At 40.4% G+C, this 21713-nt stretch overlaps 1 protein-coding gene across 3 annotated transcripts in view; it reads right to left on the minus strand.

Moving 5' to 3' along the window:
- The window catches only part of TENM1 (teneurin transmembrane protein 1), a 783454-nt gene that overhangs the window by 98721 nt on the left and 663020 nt on the right, over positions 1 to 21713 (minus strand). For all 3 annotated transcript variants that reach the window (XM_045472379.1, XM_045472378.1, XM_045472380.1), the window contains 3 exons: positions 16520 to 16769; positions 8249 to 8269; positions 3105 to 3337 (listed from right to left, as the gene is read on the minus strand). In XM_045472379.1, coding sequence (XP_045328335.1) covers positions 3105 to 3337; positions 8249 to 8269; positions 16520 to 16769 — 504 coding nt within the window. The remainder of the gene's footprint in view (positions 1 to 3104; positions 3338 to 8248; positions 8270 to 16519; positions 16770 to 21713) is intronic.

Here is a 21713-nt window from a genome sequence, read left to right on the forward strand (position 1 = left end):
TGCAGATTAGCATTTATTTGACTTACCTTGCATAATTAAGGACATGTTGGAGAGCCTGCCTATAATTGCAATATGTTGCTTGTTAAAGTCTTAGAGCAAGCTCTCTTTCCTAACCTAGAAATTGTACTCCCTAGATGTACATTTCCATTTTCTACTGATCTACAGCTTTTCTTTATTAGCTTCTAGGTAGAGAGAAAAAATCAAACTTCTCCTTAAAGAAATCCATTAAACATTTGCTGTCTTCTATGGGGGAAGGAAGAAGGAGCTGAGGTGCATGGTAGTTATAAAGAAAAAAACAAACAAATTGGTCTTTCTTGAGAGATAAAGAACCTGCAGGAGAACCTCAAAGACATCATTAGCAATTAGCAATACTCTCCCCTCAATTTGCACACTGTGCTTTAATGACTTCTTGCATGATTTTTCCTTCTTCTACAGAAGTCTATGAAATTGCCCTGCAGCATTCCATATAATGAGAATCTCACTTCTGATTCACTGCCAATGGTGAGTGCTGTCTATATTCAGCAAGGAGATAGGTGCCCCAGCTAGGCATCTAAGTGTCCCGACCAGCAATTTCAAGAGCAACTGATGTCTGGACACAGGTTCTGCCATCTGAGTGATTTTGAAGATCTCTAACAGGGTCTTCAGATACTGTTAACACGGCTGAAGAAGACATGGTGGATACTTAGTGTGAGCCACACAGTCCCCTCCTTTCAATATCCTCATTCACTCACTGGATCAGAGCAGATGTTGTCAACATCAGCTTCAGTATGTTAGGTGAAAGCTGTCTCGGATGGATTAGACATTTAGCTCTCTGAAGCCTGAGCCAGATGTTCTTAGGGCCACTGCCCGCTTTGGGATGAATACAGTGTACTGGATTATTATAAAGGCCACTCTTGGATAGAAAGACAAGTAAATCAAGCCAAATAAAAATGTACTACTAGCTACAAGAAGAAGAAAAACTTAGTTTAATATTATCTTTAATAGATATATAAATTTTGGCACTCTCATTACTGATGCTTTAAGAGTTCATGTAAATCTTGTTCATCAGGACTCTATTATTGCTGCTTTCCAAGCAAAGAAAAAAAAAAAACCCTGCAGTGAACCAATTATTTGTTCTATTTGCAAAAGCTGAGATATTCATCCTTTATGTGGCAGGTTGAATGTGGTAGGTGAGATGAGTGGTTTTTATTCAAGCAGCAACTCAGGAGGATGTCAATTTCAGGCACAATACAAGCTTGATTCCTCCCTGTTTCTTATGCAGAAATCCTTATAATATCTGCATGAGTTTTAAACCTGTGTAAAAGGTGGGACCCAGCCTGATATATTTCCTTGAAAGATGAGCTGATTATATGTTGCACCTGAGTTATGCATTCACTCATCAAGTATTTATTGTGGACCTACTATGTGTAAGGAATGAGAGCTGGCACAAGAGAAGAAAGAAATATTTTAAAAACACTTTACCATGATATTTGGGTGGGGGGCTTATATTCCCTTTGAGAAAAAAAGGCCATATTCTTAAAGCACAACTGAAATTCCTTTTAGGAATATTTGGTATAGATAAGAGCTACCTAACTGATCAATTACACGACGAGCACATATGTGGATCCCACACTGTGTAAGACATTGCTGAGGAAGTGGGGAAGATGCAAAAAAAAAAAAAAATTAGATGTAGTTTCTCAGCTCTAGTAGTTTACCTCGGTAGTAAAAAACTTCCTATTCGAGAAAGAACTAGAAAGTAAAAGAAGGCAAAATATAATCAAGTGGTAATTGGGTAGTGTAGACACTGTTAGAAAAATTCAGATTTAATGGACTAGGGTTAGCCAGAGAGGCTTTATGAAAGACATCAGACTTGAATATGGCCTTGAAAAAAAGGGAAGGCTTTAAACTCTGATTATAGTTGGAATTTAATCCCCATATGGCAAATGTCAAATGGCTAAAGAGTAACCTCTTAAAATTTGAAATAATAAGCGACCATCTAACAAATGAAACACATTGACCTCACTATATTTTTTGGCATGGAAAGATGTTCATAATATATTAAGTGTGTGAAAAGAAGATTATAGAACAGCATTCTATACAATGAATCCATTACTAGAAAATAAAATATGCATTTTCTATGATATGCCTAGAAAAAAGTCTAGAAGGATATATGCACGCGCGCACACACACACACACACACACACACACCGTTGTGGAGAAGGAACAGAGAATAATGATTAAGTAATTAAGGAGATCGGGTGGATGATATAGGGTAACAGATTTAAAGGTGACTATCCTTTAGCTTAGTGGCCTAAGATGGAAATATGATCCAAGTCTATAAAATCATGATGCTGATTGAGAGAACGCAGATTTATTCACAAGTCTCAGGCAACAGAATTGAGGATCGGCTTTGGAAGACTGAGAAGTAAATTTAGGACAAACAAAAGAAGTAAGGCCGAACTCCCACAGAAGGCAAAAAAAAAAAAAAAAAAAAAAAAAAAAAAAAAAAAAAAAAAAAAAAAGAAAGGAAGGAAAAAGAAAAGAGAAATGAAAAAAACTGGAATTTGCTACCCTAGGGAGGACATAAAGTGAAAGTACAAATAGCTTCAAGAATGAATAAAGATGATAAAGAATGATAAAGAATGATAAAGTAATGGAAGAAAGGTTCGTTAATTCTTAGTTAAGCAAGAGCCAGGAATGTCCAGACTCTGTGAGATATTCAAGGTATTTCACAGGGGTAGAAAGAAGGTGAGCACAGACCTGATCCCAACCAGGACAGGCCAGGAGTTAACCCTTCAGTTTTTGGACTGCTGGGAATTTCCAGGAAGTAGTCTCTGGGGAGAGGGTGGGTGTACAGGAGGCACTCAGAGGGCTCTGGGAAATAATTATTTATCAACCAGAAAAGAAGCATTTCAACATTTTAATAACACTAATGACAATACGAATGCTTATTAGCTAAAAATTAGTCCTGACCATGCCTGTCTTCTGGGATGGACTTCAGAGACCATGTGTGTCAGAGGCAACATTGAGATAGATGGACTATAGTATGGCAACAGTCTTAGGATTTTGAGATTGTTAGATGAAATTGTTAGATGAACAAAAGATTTTTTTTTTTTTTTTTTTACCTCGAGGGCTGTTCAGTGAAGCTTCCGATGCTCTCCCGCCATCTCCACAGTGACTCTGGTCAAAGGGAAGGCACTGATCACCTGTCCCCGCCACCACTTCAAAATTCTTGGAAAGATCTTTTGTTTCCACAAGAGATTTTAACTTGTAGACTTTTCGAGTGTTGGTGTCTGATAGATAAAGTGATTCAGACACAGGGTCCATAGCCAGGTAGTATTTATGGGCAGGACTTGTGCTAAGGAAGAGAAAAGTAAAGTTATTCAAAGTAGTTTGTTCACTATACATCCCCTGGGGTCTGCCTTTTGTCACAGATGGAAAATTCTCTTAGGAGATGGCAAAAAAAGAGACCCGAAACGGATCTTTCTCATGTACTGAGGGGATGGACGCTACTTTGTTTTTCTAGTAATGGGTCTGAGTATTTAACACCTCAGTGTGGACTGCCAACCTGTAATGAAGCTGGTATTTCAATACCATCTACATGGGGGGCAGAGAAAGAAGCAGAAGAGAGAAAATCCCAGGAAATAATTTTTGTCATCAATGTCTTTCATACCCGGTTCTCCAATTACCTACTAGATGACTGCCCGGATGGCTCACAGTCACCTGAAACTCAACAAATCCCAAACAGAAGTTCTTGTCTTCCCGCCTTCCCCATCCTTCAGAATCTTACTTCTTCTCCAGGGTTCCTGCCTCACTGGGGGCCCCGCCAGCCTCCAGGCTCCTGTTGTAAACTGAAAGGCAGGTACAAAGATGGAGGAGTCTGGTGTGGGGAGGGCTGTGCTAGAGGTAACATTCCCAAACGTTTCCATTCCGAGCTTCCATTTTTTAGCTGACCACCACACTTTTCTAATCCATTTTGTCTTATTTCAGGGCATAACAGAACTGATTATATACGACCTTTTTTTTTTTGGGTTATAATCACAATCAGCCATACCTTTTAAAGGTGACACTAAAGTTACCTTGATCAGATTTTGGTATTCCTGAAACTCTTCAATTACATAGTCGCATGGAATCTCTTGTGACATTTTTATCTGCATACGTGGCTGAGCTCATTAATTAATTTTGATTCTTCCTAATCCCATCTTTTTTATGGCTGTAGCAACACTGGTTTGAGGGATATTTTCCTTGATCCTAACGTTTGTTGGACCCCATCTTTAAGAACGTGAAAAGCTTTTTAACATTCCTTGGTGTGGTATGCAAGCCTTTCTTCACTTAGTAAATCCTCACGTACCTTTTAAGGCTTTACTCAGGCATCATTTCCTGAAGAAAGCCTTCCCTAAATCTCCAGTCTGGGTTATCTGCATTGCACTTACCTCTATTCTGGAGATTACATATCGTATTAATTTTTGTATCTGTATCCCCCAATAAACCATGTGAGCTTGGAGGAAAGCAACCTGTCTTATCTCTGATGTGCTCACAGCCCAGAACTCTGCCCCACACCCAGCTGTCTAAGCCAGGTGCCATTCTTTACTCCTCCTGTCATTCTCCACATCCAGTAAAACATCCTGCGTTTAAAAATTCTACCTCCTAAACTCTTCTCCAATCTGCCCACTTCTCTTTATCTCCACGGTCATTACTCTAAGCCTCTCGTATCTTCTCTGAACTCTTTGCTTAGTACCATTTCTGTATGATGTGGTTGTTCATTAATTAAGAAGTATTTACTAAGTACACTAATGTGCCTTGGAACTGTGCTATCGTCTGGAGACCTACTTGTGTGCATGATATAGTCCCTTTCATTGTGAAATTCATGGTCCAAGGGGAGAGTCAGATCGGTAAACCGGGAATGACTGTCAAGTGCGGCAACAGAAGTAAAGGGGGAAAGACGTGAGCAGAGAAAAGGTACGTGTGACCTAGCAGCACCTATCACATTCTATTAGCATTATTTTTATAGATAAACTGAAGTCCATACTTGATTCAGATTTCCTTAGTTTTTAATCTAATGCCTTTTTGTGTGTTCCAGTATTCCATCTAGGATACCAAATCATATATAGTCATCGTGTCTCCTTAGGCCCCTCTGGGCTGTGACAGTTTCTCAGACTTTCCTTGTTTCTGATAGCCTTAACAGTTTTAAGGAGTATTGGCCAGGTATGTTGTAGGATGTCCTCTACTGGAATGTGTCTAATGTTTTTCTCCCGGTTAGACAGGGGTTATGGGTTTGGGGGACGAAGACCATAGGGGTAAAGTGCCATTCGCATGACTTGTGACTGTTGATGTTGACCTTGATCACCTGGCTGAGGTAGTGTAAAATTATTCTTTCTCTTCCACTTTCCATATTGTGCTCTTTGGAAGGCAGTCACTCTGTGAAGGCAACACTTGAGGGGTAGGGAGTTATACTCCACCTCCTTGAAGGTGAAGTGTCTACATAAATGATTTGAAATTCTTCTGCACGAGAGCTTGATCTCTTCTCCTCTATTATGGATTCAACCGTTAATTTATATCAGTAGGGACACATGGATATTTGTTTTATACCGTGCAATGAAAACTCCATGCTACTTTATTTTGTTGCTCAAATTGTTATGGCATTGGCCATTGTGAACTCTTCCTGTTGTCTCATGAGACCCTTTGACATATGTCCGTCAGTGTGGAGGAGTGTTTGTTTCTTGTGCTGTTTTAGCCTTTCTTTACCTTTTGGCACTACAAGATGCTCCAGGCTCATCTTTTATAGTCCCTTCCCCAGCACTGGAATCAATCATTTTGCTAAAGACCCTGGGTTCCTTCTATCGGAGAATGGTACTGGAAACCAAGATGTGAGTGCTGGGTGTAAGCACTATTTTTTTCACATCTCTTTTTCCAACTACACTGTAAGCTCTTTACAGGCAGGAACCATATTCATCCCTCTGTCTTCCGTGCCAACAGAGTGTCTGACGGGATTGATGTTCAGTTACTGCTGAACTAAAGTGTAGGACATGAAACTAACTAAAACATGCAAGTGTTCAGGTCTTGGCCACTTAGCCCAGCAAAACGGCAGGGCAAGGGCCATCAGAGTAATTAAGTTGCCCTTAAGGACTGGTACATTCCTGATTGTATTCGTAATTATATTTGCCCTCTAAGCATATTTATGTATGTTAATGATGGTAAAGGCTAGCAAATACTGATTTGCGACCCAGTTTATAGTTTTAATTGGAAAAAAATCAGATCCATTAGGAATACTTGATTTTTTTCTACTTACCTTCACTTCATCAAATAAGAGAATTCAGTAGATTCCAGGGACATCTTCCACCCTGGAACCACCATGACAGCTGCTGTAAATAAACTGTAAAGGGCCCCACCAGACTCCAGAATTGGTTTGGCAGTCATATCAGACAAGGCATCTCTGTAGCAAAGACTGCTTAAATAGGGGTTTGAGTAAAAGTTTTTACATATTTAGTTGAATGTTTGCCTTCAGAATAAAATTTCCTCAGTGCCCTTAGATCTTCCTAGGATAAAAAGGGGGTCGTAACCCTTCCTGAAACAGCCTTCAATATTTTGGTAGCCAGTTTGTGGAAGTTTCAACTGAGCCAGATTAATCATGTTTTGTTTAGGAAAAGTCCATAGGCTATTTTTCCAAGAGAAATGTTATTCGCATAAAAGCACTTTGGAATGCATTACATTCATTTATTATTGAATATCCCCAATGTGCCTGTGAGGGAAGTTAAAATTATCATTCTCCTCCAATCTCAGCTGGGGAAACCCAGACCCAGAGAGGGCTTGCTCAGGGTCACTAACAAGCCTATGCTCTGACCAAGACTAGATTAGATCACATGTGACTGTGTGTACAAAGTGCCTTCAGAATACTTTAGTTCTGAAGGTGGTAAAAAACAAAAACAAAAACAAACTGGGCTCCTGTCTTCCTCTAACTGAGCAACATATCCTGTTTTGCTCAGCTAGGCTGTTCTAAAATTTTGTGCACTGGCCTTTAGAAAATGGAATAGCTCAACACACAAAATTCAAATCTGATTAATGTTATTTTCTTGACAGGCAACAGTCAGGGAGGTCTCCTATATAGATATGTAATTTCTTGCCATTTCATGCCATTTCCCAAGTGCACTTCAGCTCTTTTTAGATTGGTTTCTTTCCACTTTCTAAAAACATGCCATACCTGAGAAAGAAAACCACTGGACTACATTCCAATTTGTTCTAATCCCTTGTGTCTACGTGCATATTGCAATTTGAGATACGTGGAGATTTCTTTTATGACTTCAGCGTTAGACTTATTGTCACCTTCTGGTTAGTGTTACATTTGAGCAATGCCCTTCAACTTGGCAAAGATCACTTCATTCATGCTAGTTAAAATCGCAGATTGTTAAATGGGCAATTAATGCTTATAATTAATACTGTGCAACGCTTTACTAGTAAGCAATTTGACAACCAACTTAATTTGCTTAAAGAATCAGTTATGCCAAAGTAGCAAGGCTATCTTGTGCACTGGCATTTAGGAAGTGGCATCTCCCAAACGAAACCCAAATTAAAAACCCTATCAGTGCCATTTTGATGACAATTGGCATTCGGAAGTGAACAAATGCAATTTTCTCCTTTGCAATTTCAGGTAATTTAGAACAGTTTTGACAAGTGTAATGCATAAACAAATTGAAGAGAAATATTCATCATGATTAATTTCAGAGCTACGTGCCATTGTCGGTAAATGGTTGGTTTAAAGTTTTTCTATTATTTCTTTTTGGTGGGAAGAAATAGAAATCATGAGGTCACATAAAAAGAGAAAAGAAAAATCTTATTCAAGAAGGTCATCATGGTCACTGTCTCTTAATACACTTGTCAACTATATTTCTGGATCTGGGAAGATTGCTGTATTACCTCTCTTTCTACCTGCAACTTGAAAACATTGAATCTGTTTGAACTTACAGACTCATTTGTGATATCACCTAAGGAAAACATAATGAGACTTAAGGCTTGCTTCCCCATGAAGTACTGAACTGCCAGTTCTCACTTATCTTGCTTTCTTTTCGATAGGGTCTGATCCTCCAGCAAATTCCCACTTAACGGAGCTCTCTTCTTTTGTAAGACTCTTACCTGAATCATAACTTCTAAATTCACTTTCACATCATTCCTTTAACCTCACTTGAAAAGTAAAATCTCCCTGTTAGCACATTATTACGAGGTGGCCTCTTAGGCAAGAAGGGGCATGAGGTAGCTGCCCACGTGATTTACTCACCTATGTCTGGTATCTCTGTTTCTAGGGTGCACAAGGTTATCCATGAGTGGCAAGTAAAAACAAATAGAGAGTCGTCAGTATCATTCAACAAGCCAAATCTAAGCAGACACACCTATTCCTAACCCAGTTTGTGGCTATTAGAGACTCCATAGGGATCATTTCATCAGATGTGCAAGGCAAAGCCTTCCTGGCTTCTCCTCTTAAGATGGTGTCAAGGCGAAGGAAGAGCCTGCTTGGTGGGTGGGCAAAGCTCTGAGGCAGTTTTTTCTCCCTGGACCATCTTCACCAGAATCACTTGGGTTCTTGCTACATGTGCAGTTTCCTGGGCTTCTCCCCACTTGTACTGAATTAGAACCTCGTGGTGGACATGGGGCCTGGGCATTTCATTTTTAACAGACTCAGCTGGCGATTCTGATGCAGGGAAAGGTTTAAGAACCACTGGGCTAGCCTTTGAAGAAGAAGCCACTGCAAAGGGTCACACCACTGCAGCCTCTGTTCTCAAAGCTACTTTGCCAAAATGGCAAATCAAGCCTTGTGTGCAATGGGCTTCCCAGATCTAGCCCAAAGCCACTTATATGATCTCAGAGATAAGACAGGGACATCTCTTGTGTACATTAGCACATTACTTAGCAATATTAAAAGACCTGACAAATTAAAAGCGGAAAAGTTTTCCCTTAGACCGTGGCAGAATGTCCCTGCATCAAGATAGCATCACTAAAACATCATGTACATCAGCTACTAGGGCCTCGTGTCTTCCAATTATCTATACTCCAGCAGGGCAAGCGGGGTAGGCAAAACAGATCTGTCAGGTCAGAAGAAGCAAAACACTTTGGGAGACCCTTACTGGTAAGCCCCTTGGCACATGGTGCTGCCTAGGGTATTTCACTCTGGGACCTGGGATGAGCCTTCTCGCATAGGGGACGCGGTCTGTGTACAGGCCTGACTTTGGGTCACATCTGCCCAGAATTAAAAGGCTATAATCATCTGTGAAACACGGTCATTTTAATTTTAAAATCCTTTTAAACCTGGACCTTCATGTCATCTTAAAAAACATGAAGGTAACACATCTTTTTATCTAAACTAGAAAATGTTCTTATTCTTTGCAATGTCAGGAAAGTGGGGAAGATACAAAATGATTTCATCTGAAGCTATCTGGTCCTACTGATTCAACTCTTTTCAAAGAAAATCTTTCTGGGAATTTCACTAGTTGGGCCACAGGTCAGGATGCACTGACTTTTCTGTTTCCCTGGCCCACCTCAAAAGGGTAGGTATCCTGGGGGTTGACACAAAAGGTCAACAGGGAAGGATGGAGCTCTGATTAGAAACCCGGCCTCGGGCATTTGGACCTCTTTGAGTTTCTTTGTCTCCAGACACTTGCTTGTTTCTGTGGCCTCTAAACGAGCAGGTGAGTGTGTTCGAGGCCGGCTCTAATCACTTCCTGAAGGAAGTCGAGTTGTGAAAGTACTAGAAGGACCTCATTAAAACACGGCTTCATTGACAACAGATTCTCATGGTACAGAACCACTTGTGTGGCTACAAAGCGTTTTGCAATGGTGATGGCAAGGGGTGGGGAGGAGAGTGGTTTGACTTTCTTGCAGCTGCTTCTGATCCTGCCAATAATGTCACTGTGAACGTGGAAAGCTGTCGTGTATTATGAAGAGCAGCGTCTCTCATTAACATCCCAGAAGGAGGAAGTGAAAATGACGGAATTTATTTCCAGTGTGTGACCTTGTTCTGTCTCGGGATTACTTTTAGTTAAGGATTTAGGATGGAGCTCCCACCAAAGTCAGTTTGCTGTGTAGCTAGCCACCGATGGCACGCTGAGGTGCCAGTGTGAGCTCTTCGCAAGTGCCCGGGCCCATCAGTGGGCACTGCCGCCTGGCAACTGACTGCCTTGAAGCTTGCCACGAGTTAGGAGGAGGAGAAAGGTGTAGAACTGCCATATCTTTTTGGACCAAGAAATGCTCCCGAGGGTAGGGTCTGTAACTTGATCTTGGATTTTCTCAGGACCGAGATGATTAAAAGGGCCATCTCTTCTTTTTTAATTAAAAAAAAGTTATTGAGATACAATTCACATACCATAAAATTCACCCTTCTAAAAAGTACAATTCAGCAGTTTCTAGTAAACTCAGAGAGTTGTGCCACCATTGCCATCATCCATTCCCAGAACGTTTTCATCACCTCAGGGAGAAAAGCCCATACCCGTTAGCAGTCGATCCCTATTCCCGCCCTGCCCCAGGCCCAGGCTTTCTGTCTAATTTGCTTTCCATCTCTGTGGACTTGCCTATTCTGGGTGGTTCACATAAATGGACCCAGAGCATGTGCCTTTTTGTGTCTGGCTTCTTTCACTTTAGCGTAACGTTCGACCTCTTCTTTTTGTACATTAGCGAGGTGGGAGATGGAGAAAGAGAGACTATGCCAACTTGGGAGTTCCTGTCTACTGACCCGGCATCATGGGTTTGCCCGGCCTGCTTTGTGGTGGTTGTAGCCCTTTCCTTGTTTCTCATGCTGTTCTCAGCTTCTTCCCTTACACTTAGCCAGAAATATTTGATGTCGAAAAGTGGACTTCCCTCCCTGCTCATGTTTCTGTGGTATCCTTCCTTTGAAGACTGAGTTCCCACTCCTGCCGTTTACTGACTTCTTAGAGCTTCCAACTCCAGCAACCCTCACCTCCCTCGCGCTCTGGCTCTGTCCCTTGCCCTTATCACATCTTACCTGTCGTGTGTTTTAGGGCCCCGCTTTCAGCTAGCAGCTCCTTGGAAACCAATCCGACCAATGAATCCATGCCCAAGGGCTAATGATGATTTTCGCTTGGTCATTCTAACAGAGGTTCTTGGGTCGGGGACTCTTAGAGATGCAGTGCCTCAACTCAAAGGACCACATTTCTTAGAGAGGGAATTTGGGCACCATGGAAGGGCAGCGAAGATGTTGCTGGGTGCAGTGGAGGGAGCCTACCGCTAATACACAAGCTCACCCCGGAGAGGTAGCCACCTATTTCATCCACATGGAGTGTCTCTCTATTTGTTGCCCCGGTGCTTCTGCCAAAGGGAAGGGTCTTAGTCATTTCTCAGATATTTTCAGAGCTCTCAAAGCCCAGGTTCCATTTGTTCCTTCAGCAGAGTGCTCTACAAGTTCTGCTGCCCCTCTGCACGCTACCCGCCCCTAAATGGGTGCTATTCCAGTTCTACTCAATCCCTAGTCAGTGACAGGAGTCAAGTTCAGGACAACGGAGGAAATACTAACCAGTCACTGTGAAATAAACAGTAAAATCTCAAGAGAAATTTTCATGTCACAGTGACACTTGTTGAGTCCAAATTGTCAAGGTACCAGGAAGCATTTGTCAGGCTCTTACTTTCTTCTTTCTTTCATTTTAAGGGAAGGACAAAATAAAGATCTGGAGAATATCAGCATCTTGAACAATAACAGCATGAGGTTTTTATAAAGAATAAATCATACCCAGTCATGCTTAACAGGTTTTCTAATAGAGTTGTGAAATTAGAAGATGAGAGGGGAGCAAGGGGGATATTCATATTTGAATTCTTGCAAAGCACTTGATATGGTGCCTCCTAGTTTTACTCATGTAATTATCCGTTAGTTTTAGAAAACTGGAAAGTAGCCCTGAGGCCATAATCCAAGGAAAAAGAAAAGAAGTCACAATCGGTGAGAAACAGCTGAAGGACTCGAGGATGTTTAGACTGAAGAGAAAGCTCAGAAAGCTGGGATAGCTGTCTTCACACACGTGGAAGCATGTCAGGGAAGAGAGGGAAGAGCTTCCGTGCTGTCTCCAATGCTAGCATTTGCTGCTACTGACTGGATGTTTGATGAAGGTAGATTTCAGTTCGGTGTAAGAAAGCATTTTCTAAAAGAGCTCTCCAAAGATGCAATGGGCTGTCTACGAGGGGTTGTTTAAGGTTCCTGTTACTGAAAGGGATCAAACAGAGTAGACACGATCAAATGTCATGCATGCATTGGGTGCCACGTTGCACCATATACTCCCATGGACTTTTCTGACACTAAGCTCACCGATCTGTGATGTCACTTTTGTGTTACCGAATGCAAGACGTGTACGTGTATGCAGTTTTAACCTGAGAAGCAAAGCCACAGAAATAACTAGACCTAAACTATTTCACATGGAAATGAATCTAACTTTAAAAAAATCTTCAGAGAATGTATTTTTGAGACTCTCTTAGATTTAATTACTTACATAATGATCTTATAATTTTCCCTTCTTTATCATCTTACCTCAATTTCCCACTGGAAGGGAACACTAAGATGTGTACGTATGGAAGAAATCTGCAGTAAACAGGCAAAGGAGTATTATATACTTCAATAACAAGAAATAATATCGTTGCTCTTGCCATATTGCTAATGATAATGACAAAACTGACTTTTCCTTACCCTCCCCATTCAGCCAATGGGGGGGCCAGCTACAGAAAATAAATGATTGGCAACCAATGAAAATGAAATTATTTCTGAAGTCAGATGAAGGAAATTCGATTAGGGAGAGTTAGGATCAGCAGAGCTGAGGAAGGAAAAATCTATAGTCTTCCAATCTTTGCAACGTCAAGGGGCACCTGGAATTGTTCAAAGTGGCCCACTATGAGACAAGAGGATGGAAGAGAAGGGAATCTAGAAGGGCATCCAGGAGGAGCAAGCAAAATGTCATCAAACTTTGGGCTGAGAACTGCACATCTGTAGATCTCAAAACAAGTTAAACTGTATAAGACATGTAAGAGGATGCTCAAATAATAACTTGAAGTCAATTTTACAGGTAGAGACGCAGAGAACAGAGTGGTTAAGTTATGTAATGAATAACCTTGACAGATGGTGAAGATCTAAAATGTTCTCTATCCCTTTCTATAATAACCTATTGACAACATTGCTCTTCCATTCACAGCTTTAAATGCAACCAATAACATAAAGACTATATTAGTCTGTGTTTCCAAGGAAACAGATGACTTAACCAAGTAAAATGACTAATATGCACTGGGGGGTGGTGGTGGTAGCAGCAATTAAACTAACTGATTTTAACAACAACAAAAAAACTGGTACAAAACGAAGTTTCTATCTATGTACAATAGAATTCATTGACCATTATGGTTCTTAATGTAGCAAAGGCTTATTACATCAACTTATTTCTCCCCAGGAAGTTTAAATCTGGAAGTTATAAAGCAAATATATAAATTCACCAATTATACATCAAAGATGCAATGTACACAGTATAGGCTACGGATCATGACAGATACTTTTTTATATTTTAATTTTATTTATTTACTTATTTATTTCTAACGTTACTTTAGAGAGAGAGACAGAGTGCAAGCAGGGGAGGAGCAGAGAGAGAGAGGGAGACCCAGAATCTGAAGCAGGCTCCAGGTCCCTAGCTGTAAGCACAGAGCCCGATGCGGGGCTCGAACTGTGAGATCGTGACCTGAGCCAAAGTCGGATGTTTAACTGACTGAGCCACCCAGGTGCCCCTTGGCAGATACTTTTTTTTTTTTTTTTAAGGTGAATCTAATAAGAACTATATTCGTTTTTGAGTAAACATGATGGATAATGTTTGCTGACATAAACTGGTTTGATGGTTTTGACTACAGTAAAATAAGGAGTTACCTGTCAATTAGGTCAAATGTTCATCTAAATTCAATCTGTTTATTTCTCTGATGGCCAATCGCGGGAGTGTTAGAGAAGGGAAAACTATGTTTTTTTTCTCCTTGAATCAAATGCAAGGGAGAACTACTTTCTCTTTGAACCTAAGCCTGGGAATCTTAACTGTGAGTCTATGAAGGGGGTAGGTTGCTGGCGGGTGGGGATATTCAGGGAGACAGGGAAAATATATGACCCCTGAAATCGCATGTACAATTCTGTGTCAATGTGTCTTTTTCTGGGGAGAAGGCCCACAGCCCTCAATAAATTCTGAAAGGGGCCTGAGAATTAAAAAAAAAAAGTAAGAAGAATTGCTGTAAAGGATGTTAGCTCAGAAGAGCTAGCTAGAGAGACTCAGGCTAAGTGAGAGAGCCTGGGTGTGTGAGCTCACGGTGTGTGCACGCCTATGTGTTTGAAGAGCTTTGACAATGTGAGAGAACAGTACTGTGGAGTCAGAATGAATGGAGGGATTGGACAATACTTCCCACTGCCAGAAACGAATTGTTCTTTATACTGAGAATATTGCTTTGCAGTTAGGGTCCAAGTTTTTCTATTTTATCCTTCAAATGACTTTGTGTTGAAGGTCATAAAGTACTTTGGACTAAAATGCAAATCTGTTAACTGTCAGGGATTCTTGAGCAAAGGAGAATCTCATCGATGAAAATTGCTACACCTTAGTTAGGTACATTTGCATTGAAATCACAAAGGAAAATACTCAACTTAGCTGGGTGTTCTTAATAGTAGTATTATTAGTATTAGTATTTGTTTTTATAGCTAATCTTATGGTTTTTCCTTGGAGGAGTTACCTACATAGGGCTAGCCATGAGGCTTTATAAAGCCTAGAGGCTTTATAGGGTTAGCTATATAGATAGGTTCCATAAGACAAAGTCTCTGTCTACCTGACAGCTAATATCTGCATGACTAGAAACATTCAGATGGTGAATGAATTGTTCAGTGCTCCGTCAATGTTTGGCATCATGTAGACAGAACATCCCTAGGATTTTGAATATAATGTTGAATGTTACATAAATCGTTTCTAAATCCAGGAATATGAACATCTTGGCCTTCCTTGTTGACTTTCCAGTAAGTAGGTGCCCCAAGAGATATACTGCGGGAAATGATAAGTCACCATGAAGTGTGACATCCTAAGGTACATAAACATTTGATTAGAGCAGGGTGCTGTGAATTAGTACCTCTCTAGTCTCTCTAGATGTGCTTTATCTTTATAAAAATCTTAACTTTACAGTCTATTTTTTATCAGTCAAGGGATTTAACAGCTTTCTTATCCATGACAATGCTTGCAATTATAATTAAGAAATGTTTTAAAACTAGAATGAATTAATATGAAAAACGGATGGAGGCTTGGGACTGGAAGATGTCCACAGGTAGGTGTGAAGGACTAACTCAGTCTGAGAAAAAGCAGGTAGATTCCAGAGCAAGCATGAGAATCTGGCAAATTTCAAGGAATGTCCCCATACATTCAAATTTCTATGCTTGTGTGAATATAGTGTTAAATGGAAATGACCCAAGACTTTTCATATGTTTTGACTGGCCTCGATGGTACTCTGTACATACAAGTTGCTCCATTAATGTCTCTATTCTCCCAGGTCACTATTTTTGGTCACTATCTTTCAGGTCGATGAGGGGATGGCTGAAGCAACAACTGTTTTATGGACTAGTTTATAGGATGACAACAAAATCTTCTGGAATAGAGGGAAACTTTCGGCCTAAAGTTCCAAAGGCATGTGTCAGGGATAAAGCTGTCATAACCAATTGGAGGGAAGGCTCTATCAATTTACCCAGGAGGGAGGAAACAGGTCTATCCTCACTGGAATGGGAGGCGATGCTTTCCTTTTCTAGGACTCCATAGGGCATATATTTGTATCTTGTAGCCTCAGAAAGGGAGAAATAAGCTGATTAAGCCATAGTCTATTTAGTTGTGATCTTTGCGTAACTTCAGAACATGGAATACCAGAAGGTATGAATTCCTTTCAAAGGGTGTCAAAATACTTTGTACTCTCCAGAAAATTCCTAGAACAGAGTGAGAAAGTCTAACGATGGATGCTTTAATCTTTTTTGCCCCAAAGGAATAGAGCTTTTAAGCATAAAAAACAAAACAAAACAAAACAAAACAAAAAAACCTAGTTCTTCCTTCCTTATCAGGGCATACAAACATAGACTTCCATTTTCTTTTTTATGAAGTGACCACTTCAAAAAATTGAACCTGGAGAACTTAGAAAATTGAGCCTTTTGGATCTGGCATTACCTCTACCTGTGGAATAGATATTTTTGATCAGTCTTCGTTTTGACCAGCAGGGGCTGAGTGGCTTACCTCAGCACTTGGAAGTACTGAGATCCATGTCGGTGATGGCAATGCCCACAGGGAAGGCCACACATACAGGGATGTCAACACTTCCTGGTTCTCCAAAGCAGTGCTCAAAAGTCCTTTAAGTAGGAGGTGTGGGCCTGTTGACCTATGTCCTTTGTCCCTATTCCTGCATCTGAGGTCAGGGCTACAATATGGGCGACTGCATTTTCTGCTCTTCCTTGCAATGCCTTTCTCTTCGTGTTATCGCATTCTTGCTTCTTCCTTATCCGCTAAACCAACAGAGATTAGAGGAGACTTACCTTAATTCCAAAATACTAACGGAGTTTCCTGAGGGAAATATTCGTCTTATGAAATTAAAGTCGCCAACATACACACTCCCATCAGGGCCAGAAGCTAAGGCAACAGGAGCAAAGAGCTTGTTGTTGTGAGCTGGGCCATTGCAGTTGGTGCAGGCTACGCTCCGCTGGTGTCCGTTACCCATGATGGTTGATATGACTGGGGGCTGCTGGGAAATGAACATATTTTCTCCATTCCCTTTATGTATGATTCCTAGATCCAAGAAAAAAAAAAAGAGAATAAAAAATTACCTCACAATATTCTCAGCAACATTTTAACTTTTCTCTTGTTGTTCAAAGCACCATGACACTTTGGCCTGGCAGAAAAAATCTTGAGAGTGAAGCACACTGTCCGAGGTTTTGTTTAACTGCATGGCCACAACAAACAGGAGCATGACACTTTGCCTCAGCTTGTCTATCTGTGATATGGGTTAATACACCCTTTAGTACTGATCCTAAATGCCTCAATAAAACCCGTGATAAATAACTTTTAATGATCTCCTGTTCATTTTGGGCTCTGTGAATCATCTGTGGCTAATTTTTCATCTCTGGATGACTATCTCCTGATGCTTGGCACACACTTGTCTGACTTCAAATTACCCTCACTATGCAACTGACTGGTTCCTGAAAAGGAAATATCAGTCAATTTTAATATTAACCTTAGCAAAACACCATCAGGAAGGTAATTGACTTCTGTGAAAAAAAATCATACTGTTAGAATGCACTTCAAAGATATAAGAAAGGGACTTGAATTTTCCACTCTTTTGGACCATATCTCACTATCATCAGTGCAGGAAATAGAGATACTGACTTATGAAAATGCTGGAAAATACTGTGCATTCTCTTTGGGCAATCTCTTCCAATCTCACGGCTTTAACTCGTATCTCTATACGCCAAAATTTTCTCCTGTCCAGAGTTGTCACCTGCCATGCAATTTCCTGCTCGATCTCCTCACCCAGATGCCCCAGAGGCACCTCAAACTCAACAAGTGTAAAATGGAACTCACTGTCTTCCTCTCCCCCTGCCAAAGCCTGCTTTTCCTCCTGAGTTCCCTACTCATCTTATGAGTGGTATCACAGTGTGCGTATTTACCCAAGTTGGAAGTGTGGCCATGACCGGGCCTCTTATTTTCCTCATTCTCTAAACCTAACTCATTACAAAACCCACGTTGAGTCCATCTCCAAAATATGCTGAACCAGTTTTGTCATTTCTATTCCTACCACTAAGGCTTTAGTTCAGTTTTTCTTAACTTCTTGGTCTCCTGGCCTCCATGCATACCTATCTCCAAACCATCACCCCCACTCCTGCCATTGAGATCATTTCAGTATGTGGCTTAGAATCTTTCAACAGCTCTGTATCCTCTACAGGATAGGGGGTACATTCTCTATTAAGGTATACAAAGTCTTCATGACTTGACCCTTGCCTACTTCTTCAGTCTCCCCCGTCAGCATCCTCTCATTTGGGATCTTGAGTTCCTGTGATAGTGAACTATTTATAATTACTTTCACATACTTCCTTTCCTGTCTACACTGGTACATGCTATTCCCTCTCCATCTTGAAAGCCCTCCTCCTCTTGTCTGCTTGGGGAACTCTTATCTATCCTTCAAAGCTCAGCTCAATTCTCTCCGATGCTCTGTCCAGGCAGAATTAGTTACTCCCTCTTCCTTGTGCCCATGGTTTGTTTTCCATAGCTCCGTTATTATACCCACTAACTTGTATGATACGGTTTTCATCACTTCTCTATCTTTCCCACTAGAGCCTGGGCTCCATGAAGGCAGACCCTCTGTCTGACTCTTTTCTGCATTTTAGTGCCAATCCCCATGGCCAAATCATTAGAGGAGCTCAGCAAATGTTGAAAATAGGTTTTGAGTCTCTTGTAGTCTCCTTGTCCAAATCCCAATGATTTTGCAAACCTGCTGAGCCTGGGCAGAAAATCCAAGGAACAAGTACTGCTGTGCTCAAGTCTGCCCAGAATGAGCCTGGGCAGGTAAAACATCCATGTTGTGAGAAGGCATGCCAACGTGTCACACTGAAGTAACTGACGGCAAATGAATGAATGCAGTAATCCTGTACAGTCTTATTTTTTCTCCCATGACCCCTGCTATCTATCTCCTTGGATTGCTTGTTACTCTCCCTAAACATTTCCTGAAATATCTTCCTCAGTTTTCTTCTGACTTTTGGTCCCACAGTCCTACAATAGAAGCCGCTGATCACTCAGAAATAGGAACGGTGCTGGCAAAAATAAGTAAGAGGGTAACACATACATAATACCATAGCACCAAACATGTACTTGGAAGGGTCCTTCCAGGAAACCAATCCCATACATCATATAGCCTTCGGATTTCAAGTCTAGGTATTTTGACTCTCCCTCCCAAGGTGATTTCTGGCTATTTTTTCAACATATGATCTGCAGGAACAGCTACGAGCTTATGCCCCAACAAATTGGTCTTTCATTGCAGAACTGTGAGATGTCTCGAGGATCACTACTTTCTTATTAATTTTATTAATAACTTTATTCATCAGTAACAAAATTCCTAAGATTTAGAATAGTTAATTAAATAAGATTAATAGGACTGAATTTCATTTCCCAAAAAACACTTAATTGCAGTGTGATCAACATTACAATTTAAATGAGTCAGGAGGAAGTGAATGAGAACTTGAATGACAGTCACACAACATCATCGAAAAGAAACCTCCTGACGATTGCTACCTGAATATCCTACCAATGAGACTATGATATGTTCTCTAACAAATGAGGAAACCAACTGTTTAGCATGTCTGTATTTCAGCAATGCATTACAAGGTATATCATTCAAAAATATGTCCAATTATTGGCTTGGAAATACCAGATTTGCTATTAACATCTATTTTCACAGGTAGATCTCCATTTTTTTTATATCAATATAACGGTGTAGTTAACAATTACCTTCAAAATGACATGTTATTACCAGGTTCCTGGCAATTTAAAAACTAAAGATGGCTATTCTAAACCATTCTTCTAAGCCTACAATTCTAAAACTCCCCTTTTCTATTAGAAAGCCCAGCACTCCATCAAAGAAGAAGAATGATTAAAGGAAATAAAACATAAGGCAATGTACTTTCTGATTACATCTCAACAATTGATGTCTTGCTTTCATGCGAGGTACTGAAGTGCCCGTGTACTGAAATTACCATTCCTGTTTAAAGCTGAAGCAATCAAAACAAAAATGGGCAAACCCCTTTTGTACTGCCCTGGAAAAATAGATCATTCTGAAGGGTGTTTTTGTTGTTTCAAGAATCTGTTTAACCTTCCATTACATAGAACCGGGGCATACCATCTAGCAACAATGATTTAACACCAATTCTTCTGCAAAATGTTTCTTTGAAAATATTTTGTTTATGTTCCTGGAAATCTTGATCAATTACTGCCGCCTCCCTTCCAGTTTATTCTGCCACACATGCTCATTTTGAAAACAGAATCAAATGATCCCAGGACAACGCGCATTATTTATATGAAGGCCAACTTCCCACCTAGGGTTGGGTGTCTTGTTTACAGTCAACAAAGAAACCCTACTGAATGGGGCTCACTGTGTGTGTTCTCCCCTAAGTTTTCCTTTTCTCCAACAAGAAGCCCAAAGTCGGTTGTGTAATAAGCTAAGCATGCTTTTAAACACACTGCTCATACCCTCCTGCTACCTTGCTCAGAACTTCCTTTGAAGCTTATAAATAAGTTTGAAATAAAAATTCCCCTTGGAAGCCAGTGGGTGGTGCTTTATGCTGATTTCAAAGAAGAAACCATTTTTCAGACTTATGAACAACGAGGGACACAATACATATTTCTCTTAGGACCTGACTGAGACGATATAAACACAAACTGGAAGATATGCCAGTGTGATCAATGGAAATTTACTTCCCCTCCCAGTAAAACCATTTGTCGACAAACTACTGGCCTATTTTGGAGTCTACGTTGAAAGAAATTCTTTATCCATTGCAGACAGATGACGATATCCAATTAGTACCCTGGATTGTTTTTTCTAATAATTTTTAACACTCAACTGGGAGGACACACAAGGGTATGTGTTTGATATAAAGATATACTACAACAAATAGCTTACCTCTGTAATAGACGACTCATGTACACGTTTTTATTTCTTATAATTTTAAAGGGCCAGTTTCTTTTAAAACATAAGACTATGTACTCTCTGTAATCACTAAGAAGATGTATTTTTGAAGGAATAATATCGAAAAACACAAGTACCTGGTGTTTTTTTTTTTTTTTATCTTGGTGAAAGTAGAAACCATCTATATATATCAGGCATAATATTTGGAAGCAATTCTCCACAACCAATGGTTAATTGTCAGGTAAATATAATTGCTGCAACTAACATGACAAATGGTCTGAAAACACTGCCTTCTAGAAAGTACCCGCTGCATAATGATTTTTGGAACCAAAGAAAAACTAAAGAATTGAATGGCAGCAGGCATCCAATCTAATTACAGGTGTCTTTTTAACCAGTGAGAGGAAACTGGGGGAAGATAGATTCTTGTTTCTAATCTGCCATCTGTCTCAGATCAAAAAAGCAGGGTGCCTAAAGAGTTAGGCTTTTTCCAGAAAGAAGCAGAGTGGGGGAATTTGGAAAGACGGTCGCTCTTGCCTTAATCAGTCAGAAAAGACTGTCTGACCTGAGGGGGAAAGAGCATTGCTTTCTAAATTGGCCTTCTCAAGGCTGCTCCTTCACACTTATCATTTCTGCTTCTAAAAACTGCCTTTGTAGGTGGGATTTAGACTTCGAAAACATCCCACGAGAGGTGTTCGTGTCCAAGGTCAGGCTGAAAGGCAGTGGCAGAGCTGGCTTCAGATCTGTTTCCTGGCAAGTGTGACAAGTTCTTGGGTAGAAACACAATGTGCCTACAAATGAGATGATACAATGAACAAATGTTCCTTAAAAACCAAACAAAAAAAAAAAAAACCTATCTAACATAAGGTTTGTGTCTCAGAATAAAATTCTCAGAAAGAGACCGAAAGCACGTTTAGTGGGGCTGGGGTGAGCACAAGGGATCCGTTGAGGGTGACAATATTCCAAAACTGTTGTGGTGCTGGGTGCACAACTCCACAATTTACTAACCATCACCGAAGTGTATATTTAAGGTGGGTGAGTCGTATGGTATATCAATTGCA

This window comes from Leopardus geoffroyi, chromosome X (assembly GCF_018350155.1).
Source record: "Leopardus geoffroyi isolate Oge1 chromosome X, O.geoffroyi_Oge1_pat1.0, whole genome shotgun sequence".
Taxonomy (NCBI): domain Eukaryota; kingdom Metazoa; phylum Chordata; class Mammalia; order Carnivora; family Felidae; genus Leopardus; species Leopardus geoffroyi.